Source organism: Triticum aestivum, chromosome 7B (assembly GCF_018294505.1).
Source record: "Triticum aestivum cultivar Chinese Spring chromosome 7B, IWGSC CS RefSeq v2.1, whole genome shotgun sequence".
Lineage (NCBI taxonomy): Eukaryota > Viridiplantae > Streptophyta > Magnoliopsida > Poales > Poaceae > Triticum > Triticum aestivum.
The window spans coordinates 36,161,463-36,180,744 of NC_057813.1; the positions used below are offsets into that span (position 1 = coordinate 36,161,463).

Here is a 19,282-nt window from a genome sequence, read left to right on the forward strand (position 1 = left end):
CTCCTGATCACCTCCTCTCAAGAAATTGACACTCAATTATTTTTCTTCACTGAAAATATATCTTTCCAACTTATAAAATTTTGAGATGGTAGTGAGTTCACTTCCCCTACTTTACACTTAGTAGCACGTGTGGCCACAACTGTTGCATGTCTGTGTACTCATTTGGCCATTCCATCTCTAAATTCATGCATTGAACTATTATTTTTACTCTACATTCATGCATCAAACCACTGCCTGATTGTTGCATATACTGGTCGTCAAGCCAAAGTTAATCGGTGTCCTCATTTGACAAATGCCTATCCTCGTTTTATCCGTTATACCTATGTAGCAACGCACCGGTACTATGCTAGTATCAGAGAAATTGTGCTTTATTTCTTTGATGAATAATAACAATATACAGAGTAAAAAGGCAGTACAGTACAAATCATTATGCTTCCTTATTTAATAGTAGATGCATGTTATACAATACTTATAACACGATATACATGTTTTCTTTTTGATATATAAAATAAAAAATGGATCAGAAAACAAAGCCATGACTTGGCAACTTGGACACTATACATACATACACATAAGCCAAGCTTCTTATTCTTGGGTTTGTTCCTTCAGCAGTGTAATCCGGCAGGCAGGCAGCAGCGCCTCTCCTCTCTTATTCTTCAGTTATTATTTACTTCAACACGAAAACAGAAAGATCTTCGGTCGCTTCGACAATTTGTAGAACAGATACTTGCGTTGAAACCAAGGAGGCATCAACACCGAGGTTCGACAAAGACTGACACGGTTCTTCTGGGCACGGTGAACCTGCCCGTCGCTGCCTCGTACACAGATTTCCCCACCAAAGCATCTGATGAATTCACCTGAAACAGTCCAGAATAGCCGTTACATATTCAGAAAATTGCTCTCCCATTTCCACAACTTTTTGGGTTGCTGATTCATTGGGTTTTAGGATACTGAAACTCTGGACTATCAGGCTCGGACACTGGTCAGCTGTTATAGGGTGTGCAATGTTTCACTCTTAGCATGAAACGCTAGGAAGCAAAACCACAACAAGGAAAGTGTGTCAACTTGCTTCTAAAAAGTTTGTCAGTTGTCAGTTTCCCCAATGTTAAAGTTAAACACTTGCAAAACGAGAAAAGTGTGGAAGGTTTAGCAATGATGTCAGGCTACAGAACCAACAAACCTAAAGTCGAAAACAGCTCAGAACAGTTACCTGCACAGGATGCAATTCAAGACGCATTGAAGCGAGGGCTGGAATATCCATGGATACTTCGTGCGGACACACATTGAAGACGGTTACAACATAAGAGAAACTGCAGGGAGTGACAGTTAGTTAGTTACTTAGTTAGCTACAGCACATACCATCGAGAGCTTCTCTTGCCACACACTGAGCTACGGACGGACGCTACTGCTCTTTTACCGAGTAATAATACAGAGTGTCATGTTTCTCAAGACTACACTCTGTGTTCATCTTGCAAACATATCTTTGCAAAACATAACTACATCAGGTGTGACTTACTTCGCATCTAACTGAGCCATCTCGGGCCTCTCATCTCGTGCATCTTCAATGCCCATGACAATAACACCTGGGACTGAGGAGGGCCCTGTGTTGTGAAAGTGAACCCTTTGCTGAAATACGACAGGAATACAGTCAGACCTACGCAACAGATCAAGTTGATAGATATTACTCGCTCCTCTTCCACAAAATCTACCGTGTGAGCATTTTCACCCCTCCCCCAATGTGTGTGTGCACGATAGATATTGTGAAACTGAGGTAATACTGAATAAAAAGTCAAAGCTTTCTTGCGTGAGTTGCTTGCATCTACTACATCATTTATTGTAGTACAGGGTGGAGCTGTGTCCAGATGTTCCAGCAGGATTATCTTTGTCTCTAGTTTCCAGGTGATCATTCATTTTCAACTGTGGGATCAATGTAAACATACATTTGTTTCACACTCTCAGTTATATAGCTCCCACAGTAAATTACATTCATGTCATATAATTTCACCATGAGATCAATAAAAAGAAAAAATAAGCTTTGTCTACAGTAGCACTTCGGCAGTCTGAAAGGAAGTTCAAACTAATTTGCTGGCAAAGAAATGAAGAATACATATACCTTAATGTCACTTGCTGTACTAAGACGAAAAAGCGGAGATGAGTATCTGATCTTCAAGATGTCAACAAAACTGTCTAGGGCAGCAAGAATGTGTCCTTTTGCAGGTTTGAAAGATGGATTTTCCAATCTTGGTTTCATCCTGCAAAATAGTTTCCATTTTAAATTTTGAACTATCAATGCATGTTTAGAACTTGAAAGGAAATGCTCATTTAAGTTCTTCAGTTTATCAAAAGGACATGGCCAAATACATAATAAAACCATGATGGTAACAAAAGATGTAAAAGTTCAAAAACTTACAGGGGCCAATTATCTTCGTTCTTTTCACTTGGAGGAAGCCCAACACCCCAATTGTTTGTTTCATAGGTAAAATCAAGCCTTAGCAAAAAGAAAACAGAACATTACCGCGCAGTTAAAGATGCTACAGAACTACTATTGTCCTCTACTTCATATATGGTAAAGAAGGCGGCAAGAATAATTATTTTTCAAGAACATTTTAATTAGTTTTATCTCTATAAACATTCACTCATTTTAGTTCATGGGAAGAACTGCTGTTTTCACTAAGGTAGAAAGGGCAGCTTATTACTTGTTAAACCAATCACCAGAGTTATACGAATCTCGATCAATAGACTTAGATCTTAGTATCTCGTCACCAGCATGGAAAAAGGGTATTCCCTGAAAAGGACAAGTTGAAAAAAATTGAGGACTCTACTTCAAAAGTTCAAGTTATAGAACATGTATGAAAATACAGTATTTTTTTTCTTTAAAATAGACACTACTATATTCTTCACCATATGGGAAAAAAAATACTTGATCAGAAGAAAGGAGAAGATGACAAAAGCAGAAAAATACAAAATCACATGAAATCATGGTGTCATTTGTCGGTTGGATTATCACAATGCAGATTACTTGTAAACATCCTAGCAAAAGAGTCCGAGTGCTGAATTTATTAATTATGCTAAGAAAACAAATGGAACTAAGATTAGACAACCTGATCATTTAGTAAGTTCATACATGAGACAAGTTCAAGACTGAGCTTACCGAGCTACTAGATCGGTATTGTCATATTACTCATTTTACTTTAATTTAGCAACTTATTTCTGGGGAAACTGATCACTGGTCACCAATTCCTACACTATTAGAGTACTATGAACTGCAGAAAATTTATAAGTTCTATGATCCATATTCCATTTACATACAAACCTGGGATAATGCCATCATGCTGGAGGCCAAATGATTTATCCTGCATCTCTCATCAACTGAAAGGTTCATTGGGGTCTGCAGAAACAAACAAAGGAAACAATTTGAGAATTTAAGATTGTGAGAGAGAGGTTTTGAAAATGAAATTTTGAGTTCATGTTGCGAAAGAAGAATCAATGAGCAATTTCCTTTCTTCTGGAAGTATATCATCGCATGAAATTTGAGTTCATCTTACTAAATTGTTGCTTTATATATGTAAAGTTTAATTTCGAAATAATTAACTAAGTTTAGCAACCAATATTAGCGATAAAAATATCATTGCATTATATATATATATATAGGTAAAACTGTGTTTATATATATATATATATATATATATAGGTAAAACTGTGTTTATAGGTATATATATATATATATATATATATATATATTTATATATAGATAGATAGATATAAAGATATTCATGCTAACCTGTCTTGTTTCTTGGTTTGCAAAACATAAAAAGGAAAATTATGATTACTAGACGGTAATGGAAGAAGTATAATACAAGTTAGTTACTCCCTCTGTTCCATAATAAGGGAGTATTTATATATACAAGTCATACCTTTACACTGATAACATCAAACAGAGTCTCATTGTCATGAGCAGAAACATAATTTATCTGAAATGGACAAAACAGAAGGTATTTGAGTAAATAATGACTGGTAGCAGTGTTTAAAGAGGAAGGGACAAAAAAATTCAAACGCATACAGAACCATAAGAAAACACATTATGCTATTCCTGTGAGCAAATGATAGTGTTACAAGTACAATTAATTTTTGGAAGTTCAAAAACCAATAACCATACTATTTCTATTGGGGACGAAGTATAGCCAACTGGTAATCCATCGAAAGTGTGAATTTCTGATCCCTTCTTAGCTTCTCCAGTATGAGTTATTAGTACATAATCCCTCAGATTACCAGCTAGTCCAATCTGAAAGAAAAGGAAAAGAAAATTATTCCATCTTGCCTGGCAAACTTATTAAGCAGAACACTAATAACATTCAATTTTGCATTAAATTGATAGGTAAAAAGCAAATTAATATTCAACCAGTGGGCAAACTTATAGGAACATGAATACTGATAGCCTACCTGTATTTGGTCAGCGTAAGTAGCGAGCGAGCGCCTGGTATCTGCTTCATTGCCCTGATAAAACCCATTCGGCTGCACGAAAGGGCAAATACCAAATAATTAACGCGATGGAATTCTGGCAGCTTATCTAGAAATATTTTAAACACAATGTAGTAAAGTGCATCTCTGCATCACAGCTCCAGTTCAGATTTGAGACCTCGAAGTGCTAGCTAGGGCACACAAAATAGTAGCTAACTAGTTCAATAAACCTCCAAAATACTCCATAACTGAGGATCCGTGCCCAGCCCTAGCAGAGATCATAACAAAACATGTGGCTGAAAAATGAGAGGCCCAGAGTTGCCAGCTTGCTCGCCACTATCCAGGTTGAGGCCAGACAGTGGGCATTAGCAGGGGTGGTTGGGCTGGCGGTGCTCCTCCCGCAGTGCCTAGTACTTAGGGTGTTGTGTTGACTTATGGAGTGTCTGCCCTCTTGGGCTCGTACACAACTTTTTCTTCTATCGGGCATCTAGAAGCAAGGCTTTTGCATTTTTTCGCAAAAAAATAGACGACACTTGAGCACATGGCCTCTGAGGTACAGGTACTGAGGTCTAATGGTGCACAACACCAATTAATAGAAAGTTAGGAACCTGAAGGTAGCTACAGTCAGGGACTTGATTACAGAAAAAGGAACCTCTATGAGTTTGAGAAAATGCCTTAACCCAAGAGAATTACCCAAATTCAGGAAAACTGTATTAAGAGAGGAAAATAGGTAACTGCTGCATTCTTATGAATTATGAAAGCAAGAAACTGGTTACTGAAATGTCATATCATAACTTCCATTTCCAGGAAGGGCACCAGCATAAAGGATACAAATATTACCTCTAAGAACAGACCAGTATTAAAGCCTTGCTGTAGTGGGTTACCAAATGGATTACCCCCATTAACAGCATCCCGGATTCTATCATTGAAGCTGCAAAATATGACAGTATGGATTTTACTATGTTGCATAGAAAAAATAGTTGATGTAGAACAAACACCAAAATAAATTATCCATACTGGCTATTTACTAGAATAAAACTGTACTCTGGTATTTTGTGCCATAGCTTCAAAATTCTGACAATACAGGATATTGCTGAGACATAAATTTGACTTTTATTTTATTGTTGAATGTAAAATCTAGTTATAGTTTGGAGGTATGTTCCAAAATTGACCAATTGGTTAATTTAAATGTAAATACGATAAGGAACAAGTTGCTGATGAGCACCGAAAGGTGCTCACTTCTGATGGGAGATAGTAAGTTGGTAATAAATTAAGACTTACCTACCAATCCCCGTTCCACTCATATTAAGCTGGGATCCATTTATTCCACGTTGATTGCGTGCAACTTCAGCGAAGTCCCATCCTTCACCATACCTGTGGCAATGTCATTGCCCTTATTAGCCTGATACAAGGAGAATGTGTGCTGCTACCATAGAAACTGGTTGCTATGAAACTGAGCAATCTCATTCCTTACAAGTATATTTTTGAACCATCAACTCCATGTGCATCCCTTGTAAGGCTTTGAAGAGCAGATTTTGCTCTCATCTGTGTTTATTAAACAAAAAGGTCATCCAGCACGCAGTGCGATGCTGTTAACAAAAATGAAAAAGAAATAGGGATCCAGATGCGTGCAATCATTCTGATCATATGGGCCACGTAGTCACAACAAGGAAATTGCTATGTTCTTTCTAGTGGAAGTGATGATGAGCAATACTTTACTAAACCATGGGGGTCAAGGAAATTGTATTTAAGCAGAAAATCAAGACGATATTTAATTCATCAAGGATATGAGCTTACTTACCATGGTGTGTTTCATGATATGGCCCATAAGATCAAATCTGAACCCATCAATCTAAGGCAACAATTATATGGTGATTAGCAAGCATTATGAGAAAGAACATCATGTAAACAACATGAAACTGTCCAGACAATAATGAAAGGGAAGAAGTAAAATTCTGTCATGAATGCATGCATTTTCCTGTGCATAATGTGGCTGATGGCAGTAAGCCACCAAGTCCGATGATCTCATTGAGAACCAGTAAGTCTGAAATGCATGGTATTATCGTAACATAATTAGGATACTGTTACCACAGCCAACTCACTTTGTAGTTTACTGCCCAGTTCAAAAGGTCATCCACGATTAACCTATCAACCATGAAATGCTCACTTGCTGTATTGTTCATAGCTGCACTGTTCTCAATCTGGCCATTGGTATCCCTTCTAACATAGTACCCAGGAACGATCTGTAAATATCCCATACAAAGAAAAAGAAAGAATAGACATAAGAAAGGTCCAAAACATGTCAAAGCAGATCAATTGACATGTATTTTGTGAGATCTACAAGCGCATTTCTGGAACAATGAACACAGGATGGTAAGCATTTTATTACTTGCCATTTCTTTGAAACAAGAATTTTACATATTTCTATCACTGTGTACACAATGTAGCATGACTGGTGGTACTTAAATATGTGACAAAAATGCTCTTGGGTGGACCAGTTCGAATGGAATAATAGTTTAAGTTGACTTCTAACATGACCAAGAAATGTTGTAAACTTTATTGGAAGAAAACCAATGGATGTAATTTAAGCTGCAATAATTATGAATAAAAATATTATTTTCAAAGGTAACAACCTTGTCAAGCACTGAGCTGATACCGCACGGGCCACTTGAGTCTAGATGATTGTATACAACATCCATGACAACACGAAGGCCTATGCGATTGAGGGCCTGCAGTGCAAAATTTATCAGAGAAGTAACATGTATCCTGCATAGAGCTAACCACATTTACCACCTTCAATTACTACAAAAGGCTGAGCGCTCCAAGTTAGCACGTGTTCGAGTTGGTGGTCTTATATAGAATACATGAATTTTCTGGGAAGTAGTCCAAATGCACCGTAGTTCCTTCTGGAATCCTATCTTACAAGCAGGATCACATATTCACAGGGTTAAAAAGGAAAACACACCTGGACCATCTGACGGTATTCAATAATGCGACTCGGGCCATCAGGGTCACTTGCATAGCTTCCTTTTGGAACCCCCCAGAGTACAGGATTATACCTTTAGCATGCATATGACCATATGTAAGAATATTTTACCACCAAGAACATAACTAACTTTCCTATATTAACACCATAACGATACATTAGTATCTGGAATGTTTGAGAGGAAAAGAAGTGTCAAATGAATACCCCCAATTATAAGGGTCCTCTTCCTGAATAGCTACTACTGCTGCTTGTTGCCTATCTGATCCTGGAGGGAATGTTGCCAGTTCACACTCATCTGCCAGAGTAAATGAAGTTCCGCATAACCAAATAAGTCAACCATTAAGTACTACTTATAAATAGTCATCACTTATTGCTATCCAACAAAAAAATGATAAGGCATCTAGCAAAAACTCAAAAGTGCCTTGTTGTCTGGTGAAAGAGAAAATATTTCCTTACCGACAAATTTCCAGTTGCTCTTAATGTCGTCAACGCCAGCAAAATGAAAGCTTGGCAACAAATGCACATGAGTCAAACCAGCATCAGCCAATTTCCGTAGGTGCTGCATTCCTGCCGAGGCCTGTACCACAGGTTCCAAAATGCAATCAGCATGGGATACTGATGAAAAAAGGCAATGCAATACATCTAGTAAATCAACTCTGAAGACCTGATATGCAAATGCACGAAATCCTCCACGAGAGTCACTGTCCACTGTGCCATCGTGGGCGCTGTAATTGAAAAGCACAGGAAACAGACAGGTAAGTTCTAAAGATGAATATGCTTAAACCCCACCAGATTTGTAGTTGTGTAAATCAAGCAGCACAATTTACCTAAAATCACGAATGTGCAATTCGTAGATGGTTATGTCAGAGAAGGAATCAAGTTTTGGCTTCTCATCGGCCAATTCATCCCAGGAAGCTGGCTTCAGTGTTTCATTGTTAATGTCAACCAACCAGGTCCGCGCGCCATTTGCGGAAAGGCTGATCAAATAAGCAACACGTTAATTTCTTCCTCTCCCTGAACTTTTTTTTCATAAAAAAAAGGTTTCCCCTTGAACACATAACTGAACTGCGCATAGCCACATACCCTCTAGCATACGGGTCAGCAGCTAAACATTTCAGAACCTGCGCCTTAGTTGGATGATACACGTCGACTTCATACAAATAATACCGGTTTTCCCACTCTCTTGGCCCAGTAACACTCCAAACACCATTTGACTCCTCAAGCTGAACCGTCTCCAGCGCAGGGCCCGCTGGACCATCAAAGAAGCACACACTCACATCCTGCAAGATATATCGGGGACATTTTACATATAAGCGGGAACAGTACAGAACTGGAGCCGACACTTGAGATGGTAAAATGCGTCGTCTTTAGCAGCCAAACCTGTGCTGTAGGAGCCCAAAGGTGCAGACTCACGGATTCCTCACTGAAAACCGCACCGAGCGGTCCTGTGTATGCGAATATGTCATCCAGCACGCCGGGTAATTGCAGTCCAGTAACATCTACGTGTTTCCCGTCAGCTGCACACAAGAAGTATGTCAGGATCTTGCTCTGTTTCTTAACTTCTCTGGATAATTTGACACTCATCTCTGAATCTGCAAGTAAGGGTGCAAAGAGTCAAGAATTACCACCGAAAGAAGCGACGACCAGTTGGTATTTCACGAGGCTGGCGACGTCAACAGAGCTCGGGACTCTGAACGCTCTGTAACTGCTGATGAAAGGGAACTTCTGGGTCACCTGAAACATGTTGCGGATGGCACTCTAGGTTCAACAAACTGAACTTTATCACTGGACACTGCATGAAGCACAATCAAGAGACGATCACAGCACAGGGAACCCATGGCACGTCTTACGGTTTCTGGGAGCCCGGCGCTCTCCGGTTGCAGCTCAACTTTGGAGTCGTAGCCTGCGACATCATCACACCAGCGACGGGTTTCAGTCAGAGCCATCAGGTTCTCAGGTTCAGGCTGAGAGCCGGCATCCAGGACGAACTTAATCGGCCTGCGTGCGTACGTACGTACCTTGGATGCCGCCATTCGACGGAGAGAGGCCTATTGCGGCGGCTCTGCTGGCGTACAGGCAGACGGACGCCGCCTCCTGCTCGCCGACGTTCCAGGCGATGAGGTCGCTCGTCACCCAGTACGCCCTGGCGTCCGGCATGAACTCCTGCGCAGTACAGCCCAACATCAGAACATCATCATTTTTTTAGAGCGGCGGCGGAGGCAAGGCCAGCCGTGTGGTGTGGCTGCCATGCGGGGGCGGCCATGCGATTCGGCGGGAATGGATGGGGGCGAAAGCGACGGGCGGTTCGGAATGGGAAGAGAGAGGCGGGGAGGGGGAGGAGGATGGGCACCTGGGTGGCCTCGGCGGCGGAGACGGAGACGGAGGCGCCGGTCTCCCCGGCCGCCATGGGCGTCCTCCGGGCCCGGAGCGCGGTGGCGCGGGCGGAATGCAGCGGCGGTGGCCGGGCCCTCGCCGGTATCCGCTGCGGCGAGGAGGCGGAGGAGGGCCGGGGATTGGGTAGGGCGGAGGCGGGACTGAGGTGGCGGAGCAGCATCGTTCGCATCGGCATTGGCATTTGTATCCAAGGAAAGGAAGGAAGGAAGAAGAAGAGAAAGACTTGTTTTTTTTTCCTTTGTGCTTTTTGGGGCCAACGGATTCTGTTCACTTCAGTTCTATCCATGATGCGGTATTAGCTTTTCTGTTTTCTTTTCTTATTTTTCCAACTCAACAAAGCTCTTTTTTCCTGTTACGTCTCACAAGACAAGGTTTCATTTCTTCCTTTTCATACTTTTTGACAAAACTTGCAATGTCGTTCTAAGAGTTGCGTAAAGAAAGGGGTGGCCAACAACAAGCTGGCTCACATGTCAGTCACCTATGGTCGTCAAACATCACATACTAGCGACCAATTTTCTATATGAGCTTTTCACAGACACCAATGCTAGCATACCCGTTCTTTGACGAGATACATCAAAACACGTCGAGATGTTTTGACTTTTTTTTCATCTCATCAAAGTTTGACTTTCTCTCATCTCTCTTTCATGTGTAGGAGTATTATTGTTGCTTTCAGTTGTTTTAGGCCCATCTTTGTTTTCAGTGTGTTTCATATGTGGTTTGTTGGATACCAGAACACGACAATGGTTGAAACAAAAAAAACTGACACTATCCATATTTCGGAGCCAACAAAGAGAATTAAATATGTGGCGTCTATTTTCTCCTTGTGCCTTTCTAGACAACAGAAACTGTTCAGTTCTATCCAAATGCAGCAGAAAAATGTTTTAGCTTCTTCTTTCCCTTTCTTATTTTTCAAATTCCACAAAGTTCTTTTTCTGTTGTATCTCGGGAGAAAGAATTTACTTTCTTCCTATTTCTATAATTTTTTGACAAAACTTGAAAGAAAAACACAACTCTGTTCAGTTAGAAGAGTTACGAAAATGAATGAGTAACCGACAACAAGCTCGTCAATATGTCAGCTGCTCCACAAGTGTATAGAATCACAATGGTCTTCGTTGCAAAATATTACGACCCTAATTTATATTCGGCGATGGGAGTGAGGGAATACTTATAAGCTCTATCAATTGAGTTGTCAATTCAACCACATATGAAGACAAGTACTTGCTCGAAGAAAATATTAGTACCAATGACAATCTACCGAATGGAGTGGTGTACGTAGTAGTAGAGTTACACAAAGTAGTAAATATCCGATATTTGCCAAATATCAAGTAACTGAAAGAAAGCAAGCAATGGTGAAAAATGCAGGCATATGTATAGAGTTCTTTGGGTATTTACTACTTTTGTGTAACATGCTGAAAGAGCATGAGGAAAAAGTTCTCATCACATGGTTGGACAGAGCATGGGGGCGATGAGGGAGACGGGGTTGACAGAGCCGATGGTGAAGTTTCCTCTCTCCGAAGTTAAACGCCTAATTTATGTTCCGTCAGCGTCTTTGTGTTCTTTGCGGTGAGTATTTGAAATAAGACCACTCTTGAATACATTTTGACAAGTTTAAAAATTTGAAATATGGAACACGATGAAACTCTATGAAACATAGTGAAATAATATTGTTCTGCATGAAGCGTATATTGAGTTTTCATCAAGTTCGATACTGACGGACATTATGATGCACCAAGTTTCTCTAAGTTACCTATCCATCATTTTGACACAAAATTCGGCGACATGATACACTATGATACTAAGACGAAATATGATATAACAAACTAAAATGCCATTGAACAATATTATCAAGTTTTATTAGGTTATTTTGTGTTGCATCATGTATCACTAAGTTTCATAAAGTTCCTGTTGGGTAACGTAGTAATTTCAAAAAAATTCCTACGCACACACAGGATCATGGTGATGCATAGCAACGAGAGGGGAGAGTGTGTCCACGTACCCTCATAGACCGAAAGCGGAAGCGTTAGCACAACACGGTTGATGTAGTCGTACGTCTTCATGATCTGACCGATCAAGTATCGAACGTTTGTCACCTCCGAGTTCAGCACACATTTAGCTCGATGATGTCCCTCGAACTCCGATCCAGCCGAGCTTTGAGGGAGAGTTCCGTCAGCACGACGGCGTGGTGACGATGATGATGTTCTACCAACACAGGGCTTCGCCTAAGCACTGCTACGATATTATCGAGGTGGATTATGGTGGAGGGGGGCGCCGCACACGGCTAAGAGACCCAAGGGATCAATTGTTGTGTCTAGAGGTGCCCCTGCCCCCGTATATAAAGGGGCAAGGGGGAAGAGGCGGCCGGCCAGGAGGAGGCGTGCCAGGGAGGAGTCCTACTCCCACCGAGAGTAGGACTCCATCCTTTCCTAGTTGGAGTAGGGGAAGGGGGAAGAAGAAGAGAGAGGGGAAGGAAAGGGGGGGGCCCTCCTTGTCCAATTCGGACTAGAGGGGGAGGGGGGCGCGGCCTGCCCTGGCCGCCCTTCCTCTTCTCCACTAAGGCCCATCTTGGCCCATTAAACCCCCCCCCTGGGGGGGGGGGTCCGATAACCCCCAATACTCCGGTAAAATCCCGATTTCACCCGGAACACTTCCGATATCCAAATATAGGCTTACAATATATCAATCTTTATGTCTCGACCATTTCGAGACTCCTCGTCATGTACGTGATCACATCTGGGACTCCGAACAACCTTTGGTACATCAAAACACATAAACTCATAATATAACCGTCATCGAACTTTAAGCGTGCGGACCCTACGGGTTCGAGAACTATGTAGACATGGCCGAGACACGTCTCCGGTCAATAACCAATAGCGGAACCTAGATTCTCATATTGGCTCCCACATACTCTGCGAAGATCTTTATCGGTCAAACCGCATAACAACATACGTTGTTCCCTTTGTCATCGGTATGTTACTTGCCCGAGATTCGATCGTCGGTATCTCAATACCTAGTTCAATCTCGTTATCGGCAAGTCTCTTTACTTGTTCCGTAATACATCATCCCGCAACTAACTCATTAGTTGCAATGCTTGCAAGGCTTATAGTGATGTGCATTACCGAGTGGGCCCAGAGATACCTCTCCGACAATCGGAGTGACAAATCCTAATCTCGAAATACGCCAACCCAACAAGTACCTTCGAAGACACCTGTAGAGCACCTTTATAATCACCCAGTTACGTTGTGACGTTTGGTAGCACACAAAGTGTTCCTCCGGTAAACGGGAGTTGCATAATCTCATAGTCATAGGAACATGTATAAGTCATGAAGAAAGCAATAGCAACTTACTAAACGATCAAGTGCTAAGCTAACGGAATGGGTCAAGTCAATCACATCATTCTCCTAATGATGTGATCCTGTTAATCAAATGACAACTCTTTGTCCATGGCTAGGAAACATAACCATCTTTGATTAACAAGCTAGTCAAGTAGAGGCATACTAGTGACACTCAGTTTGTCTATGTATTCACACATGTATCATGTTTCCGGTTAATACAATTCTAGCATGAATAATAAACATTTATCATGATATAAGGAAATAAATAATAACTTTATTATTGCCTCTAGGGCATATTTCCTTCAGTTCCATCATGTATCACTAAGTTTCATAAAGTTCCATCATGTTTTTGAATTCAAATTTTAAATCTTTTCCTAATATATTCAAGATTGGCTTTGTTTGGAAGACTTCATTACCAGAAATTCTAATGTGCAAACAGATAAAAAATCTGACTCATATTCAAAACATAAAATTGATACAATATTTGAATCATATGAAAAAAGTTTGGTGAGTTACATTGTACTAGGGTTGTAGAGTAGTTTTGAGGTCATTTCTTCCATGAATCATGGTGCAACAATCAACGGGTGAACCGTGCACAGTATTTAATCAGTCTCATGGGCCACCTGAGTATCTTGACGATGAATCTTTTGAATACAGACCTCTGGAGCACATGCCTTTAGTTGGTGATGAAAATCAGTGGCAATATCGTGGAGGTGTGACCTGCTCTCTAATAATTGTGTGATTGTAGAAATGACCTCTGAGTGAAGCTTGTACGTAGTTGTTCATGGTATCCCATGCCGAGAGAAGAACTTCGCCACTTTGATCCCTAAAATCATCGTTACCCAAACATAGTGAGAGACTTATACGTGTATAATGGCCTCACGTGCACTCGCCCTTGTGACCGCTATTCTCCTCTTGTTGTTATTGCTCTTTTGGGCAATTAGCTCGTGCGCACACCATAGGCTTCGAGAAGAAGACCAACACAAAGTGATTATACTAACCCTAAAGGACAAGGACTGATGGTGAACTGATGCCATGTACTACTACAACACCTCATATCCTTGTAGTTTTTCTTTTCTTTCAAAACTACTCCTTTAGGGTTGTAATTGTTTGTGATGATCATGTCACAGAGCCACGCATGGAGTATATTTCTATGATGATCACTCCGCTTGTAATAGTCTGTGATGCACTTTGTAATTTTGTATACCCATTCGCCGGCATGACTAATGTTCACGAGGAGGACATGATATAGGTGCTTGGCGAGAGGGCATAGCAAAGGCACATCGGCTGTGAACGGAGAATCTTTCCGTTTCATGATGCGACGGTGGGTATTGGTTTGTTTGACTTTTGAGTCAACATTTGTCTTCTAGATATGTCCAGTATTTTTCTTTAAAAATTTAAAATTAGTAAGTGCAAATTTCAGAATCCTCCATACCATTTTCCTGATTTATGTAAGGCATCACGAGACCATATTGTTTATTTTGTTCGTAGTTACTTGGAGTAAAGCAATGGGCAAAATGAGAAGTGCTTTTACTTGCTTTTACAAGTACAATCGTTCCAGATGGCGTTGAAGCACATTGTTGTTGTGAAGATCACAAGCATATTCCCTCGGAGGAAACACATATGGCCTCACCTGACCGAAGACAAAGCACTAGAAGAGGGCGAGATCCATTGAGAGCAACTAAGAAATGGATCTTAATGCACTCAAGACCGATGTGCCCCATCATGAACCGAGGGACCTTGTGACCGAAGTTCATAACCCTATCCCCTTAAAAGAAAACTCTACGACTAGGAGGCATGCCTAGTGGACTATGTAGAGTTGAAGAACAAGTCCTAGGCTGCAGGATTAGCCGAGGAATGGTCGTTTTTCTCCCGGTGTCTCCAATTCCCTTGTATTCCCCGTACACTCTTACGTTATCACCTGTTTGATGTGCTAGCATTGCCAACTAGAAGATGCGACAGTTAACGTCCGAGATTGCTGAAAATTGAGTAGTATATATAGCTAGAAAATATTGTTCGCTCGAATAAATGTTGGTGGAGTATTTATGTTATTCATGTGGTGAATGTCCAAGAGTACAGCCTCACTTCATGTGTTGGTACTGACACCTGTCGTCTACTTTTTTGTGGATACATATTATTAACCCAAATGATCGGATGGTGAAACCTCTATCTTGTACTACTAGAGTACTGCGTGTCTTGCCTCGTTGCCATTGTGGCTTGAGGTTCGACTAGGTGAGTTGTGTCGTTGTAGTCGTGGTGTGTGTCCTGTATGCCGAAAGGCGTTGTATCAGCCGCTTGGCTCTTCTTCTATGCTATTGATGCACCTTTCCATGGTGTATCCTTGAAAAAAAAAGTACCGTGTGTATCCATGTAGCTTTTCTCCAAACTGTCTTTATGTGATAATCCTATATTAGTACTCCCTCTGTAAACTAATAAACGAGCGTTTAGATCACTAAAATTAGTGATCTAAACGCTCGTTTATTAGTTTACAGAGGGAGTACTTACTATCAATCTACAAGTAGACAGTTGTAATTACCTTTTTTGAGATCTGTACATTTATATACGTACCTTCGCCCTCCGTCCTACAATATAAGATTGTTTTTATGCTATGTTAGCTTGAAAAATGATCTTATGTTGTGAGACTGCAGGAGTATAGATTAGCTATCGTTCATGAGGAGAACAAGAGATGTCAAAGAAAAAAAAACAATATCCACAGGAAACTCGACCTAGAGGAGACGCGTCTCGTGGACGCAGTACGGGAAGAGCGTGGGAACGTAAAGTAACCAAGATTTGGAAAATCGAGAGCTCCGCTGGCACCTTATTAAGTGAGCCTAATTGCTCTGCCGGCTTCGTAGTGCTACTGAACAAGATGAAGGCAAAAAACAAAAAACAAGATGAAGGTACATATAGTCCTCGTTCATCCCTTGTGGCTGCGGTTCTCGTCGCGCTGCTGCCCCTCTTGCTAGCAGCTTCCCACGCAGACACCGCCGGCAATCGTACGACCTCCGTGACAACCGTTGGCTTGTAGGAGTAGTAGTGAGAAGAAGGTCAGCAAGTATCCTAATTGCATTTCCGTTAAGCTGGATGCAGTGAGCTGCACCGATGTTGTCGTCTCTCAATTTTACGCTGACGCGCCTGCCCCATCAGAGAAATCATGGTACAGGTCCCGGCAAGAGAGACCAAACTGACAACAATCATTATCCAGATCTGGACTGGGGGGCTGCATCCTCCCTTCCCAAAGCTCCAAAACGTCTCAGAGACCATGTCGGTTGATATCTGCAATCAAGAATGCATCTACTGTTTTTCTTTTGTTAAGCTTGAACTTTACGACTTTAAAATGAGCTCTCCAACAAGGCACTTCACGGTGAAGCTCACATGGACTGTTCTCGGGTGCTCCGTGGTTCATTTCGTATTCCGTGCATACTCTGCAGTGAGTAGCTCACCAGCAAAATGGGAAAGTTCAGCATGCGCCGATCACTGAAATTGTTTACACACAAACTAGGAAATACATCGTCAGAGAATAGTCACATCCTCCCTCTGTCCATATTTATATGGCGTCGTCGTTTTTCTACTTATACAAGTTTTATGGTGATTGGAAAAATCAAGAGCCATCAATTGACAGGAATCAAACGATGAAAAATAGGAGGTACCAAAGTAGAAGCACCGAAAAGTACCAAATAGGTGAGGCCAATACCAAAAAAACATGGGACCAGTAGCCGCATTTATTTTATTTTATTTATTCCTAAGGGTAGATATATAATTTCATAATTGTAGACATGATCACATCTTCATGTTATCCATCAAACCTCTTTAACACGAAGAAGCACATTTTGAATGTTGTCCTATGGACCACCTCTACTCTTCAATGATGCATCGAACACCTTGTTATCAGTGTGGGTGCTTTAACATGAAGCAACACATTTTGAAAGGGGGACCACATCTACTCTTCAATACTGCATTGGCTATTGTACAAATGTACCACCTAGAAAATAAGAGATGACCATGGGGTTCCACATGCCAAAACTAGCCCTCAAATTGAAGAAGCACACAATAAAGGAAAATCGCGACATGAAAACCTAACCATCCAATGACCCCATGAGGATTTCAGTTTCCATTGCCCATGGACTTCAAAAGGCACACGTTACCCTCTTTCATCACGCGTATAATACTGATCATGCACAAACACAACAACCAAACGACACTCCCTCTCCCGGCACCACCATCTATCAATCGAAAGCTCTCTGTCTCCCGGGAGTTCAAGACTTAGACCAGTTCCCAACCAATTTGATTTGATATGTTTCTATTGTGGCGCCGATTACCTAAGCGTTCTAGTTGGTCTCAATATTTGAGGATCTATTTGATCGCTTGTTCACTTAATTTCCAGTTTTCCTTAATCATCGGTGTCTTGTTTGATGGTGGCATCGAATCTTGAACCATTTGGTTGAGTCTTGTTTTGTTGGTGGCAAGGCTATCTCATAGCAGCAAGTTCAACTGAGATGCAAGATTGCTCCAGAGTTATTGGAATCAATACTCAAGTAGAACTAGGTGTTGGAGGCATCCGGAAATATTTATGAGCGGAATATCAGTGATCATCTTGCATGATCCTAAAAACAAGTAGTTGGTAACCAATTAAGTTTCATGCAGAACCAGTAGAGCCAAAGTCCGAGCTAATGAAAAAGATTGGGCAACCCATATGTACTTCAACAAGAGCCAAGTCAAGGGTCGGAGGATCTTAGTCTAAAAATAGGTTTATAATGATGTTAATAGCATTACTATATTCAAATTAACATCGCAAAAGGTTTATGATATTTCACTTAGTGTAACTAGCACCTATTTCATTATGCAATATCATCATTTGAGAATTACTTAAATATTATGAAAATACAAAAAATGTCTTCAATCAATTTTGATCAAGTCATTAGAAAACTTAAGGTTACTAACACCACAAGGTGTATTTTGCATGTGTTTCCAACAATACCAGAAAACGCACCCATGCTCGGGAGCATCAAGGAAAGAGAAAAGTGTGCGGGGTGGAACGAAAATAAAAATGAGGTAGCGTGGCACTGGCATGCATGGAGATCACGAACGTGGAAGGATTTGCCAGTTAGAGACATAGCACCGAAAGGTAGTGAAAGCTACATGTTCCGTCAGACAACTATAAACAACTTCCTAGTTGTGATTTTGTGCTAGTTTTTACCTCATTATTTTTTGAAATTGCACAATTACCTATTAGTTGTGACAATGCTATGATTTTTTCCCTATTTATATCATTGTTCCCAAACTAACAATCCCGGGCTCTATTTCAAGATCGACGAACTGGGGGAGTATCCAGCATGGCGCGAGAGAAATACAGGACAACTAGCCGGCCCTATTTGGTACAACTGCCAATTTAATAGAGTGAGATGAAATTCGAGGGAATTCAGCATATTTTTTGTATGCTCAAACACACGTCTGAGTTGTCTGCCCATCATCAGGTGACACAAAATCCTAACAGGTAGGTATAGTTTCTCAGTTTGAGAAATATATAATAAAGAGATATAAAAGCTGCCATGTGTCAAAGATATAAAAGCTGTCATAGAATCATGACCGGGGTAAGAAGTGAATTATACTCGCCGACTAATGCCCTCATATGTGTTTCTCCCTCCCATCAATTGATTCAAAATCATATGAAGTCTCCATCCACCTCCAAGGCAGGATCACGGCAGCCATCTCTGGATTTATGTAGGTATGCTGATACGCTTGCCCATTAGATAAATTTCCAAGCCGTGGGTATAAAATGGGCCAAACTGACAACAATAACCATTTTGCAGTGTAGCAACGCGTGTTCCAGATCAGGGACCGAATGGCTGCATCCTCCCTTCCAAAGCACCTCACAAAGGTGAAATATTTTTTTGCTTACGTTGCTGTTGTAGGTAGACTCGAACTGAAATGTTTGTCCGAAAAACGTGTAGGCAAGCACTCACAAACACACACAGACATATTAGTGGTAACACTGAGAAGGTCACTTTAGTTCAGAGTTCAAGCAACTTGCACTGGCAGATTAATCAATTAACTCAGATGCTTAATGTGTCCGTATGTTCCTCCCACCTTCAATTGAATCAAGAATCACATG

The 19,282-nt window shown here is 41.1% G+C and overlaps 1 protein-coding gene across 2 annotated transcripts; it reads right to left on the reverse strand.

The window, feature by feature from the left end:
- Positions 1-350: 350 nt before the first annotated feature.
- Positions 351-10,094, reverse strand: LOC123159322 (pullulanase 1, chloroplastic). 2 transcript variants are annotated; one of them, XM_044577152.1, is made up of 27 exons: positions 9,795-10,093; positions 9,463-9,607; positions 9,295-9,347; positions 9,070-9,178; positions 8,825-8,961; positions 8,528-8,724; positions 8,272-8,421; positions 8,109-8,169; positions 7,901-8,021; positions 7,649-7,739; positions 7,424-7,517; positions 7,092-7,187; positions 6,561-6,701; positions 6,260-6,310; positions 5,933-6,003; positions 5,740-5,832; positions 5,299-5,389; positions 4,441-4,512; positions 4,157-4,282; positions 3,915-3,971; positions 3,314-3,388; positions 2,697-2,785; positions 2,411-2,488; positions 2,114-2,252; positions 1,517-1,626; positions 1,211-1,310; positions 351-857 (listed from the first exon to the last, which is right to left on the reverse strand). In XM_044577152.1, the coding sequence occupies exons 1-27, from the start codon at positions 10,017-10,019 to the stop codon at positions 750-752; spliced, it is 2,880 nt and encodes a 959-aa protein (XP_044433087.1). In that variant the 5' UTR covers positions 10,020-10,093; the 3' UTR covers positions 351-749. The 2 variants fall into 2 exon arrangements, with proteins under 2 accessions (XP_044433087.1, XP_044433086.1); XM_044577151.1 differs by having other exon boundaries at positions 7,901-8,169; positions 9,795-10,094.
- Between the last annotated feature and the right edge of the window lie 9,188 nt (positions 10,095-19,282).

Excerpts from the sequence above, each read along its gene's own strand:
- LOC123159322 (XM_044577151.1), bottom strand. The coding sequence starts at position 10,019 with ATGCCAATGCCGATGCGAACGATGCTGCTCCGCCACCTCAGTCCCGCC. Across the intron at positions 7,188-7,423 it reads AATACCGTCAGATGGTCCAG|GCCCTCAATCGCATAGGCCT; the intron begins GTGTGTTTTCCT and ends TTTGCACTGCAG. Across the intron at positions 2,786-3,313 it reads GCATGATGGCATTATCCCAG|GGAATACCCTTTTTCCATGC; the intron begins GTTTGTATGTAA and ends TGTCCTTTTCAG.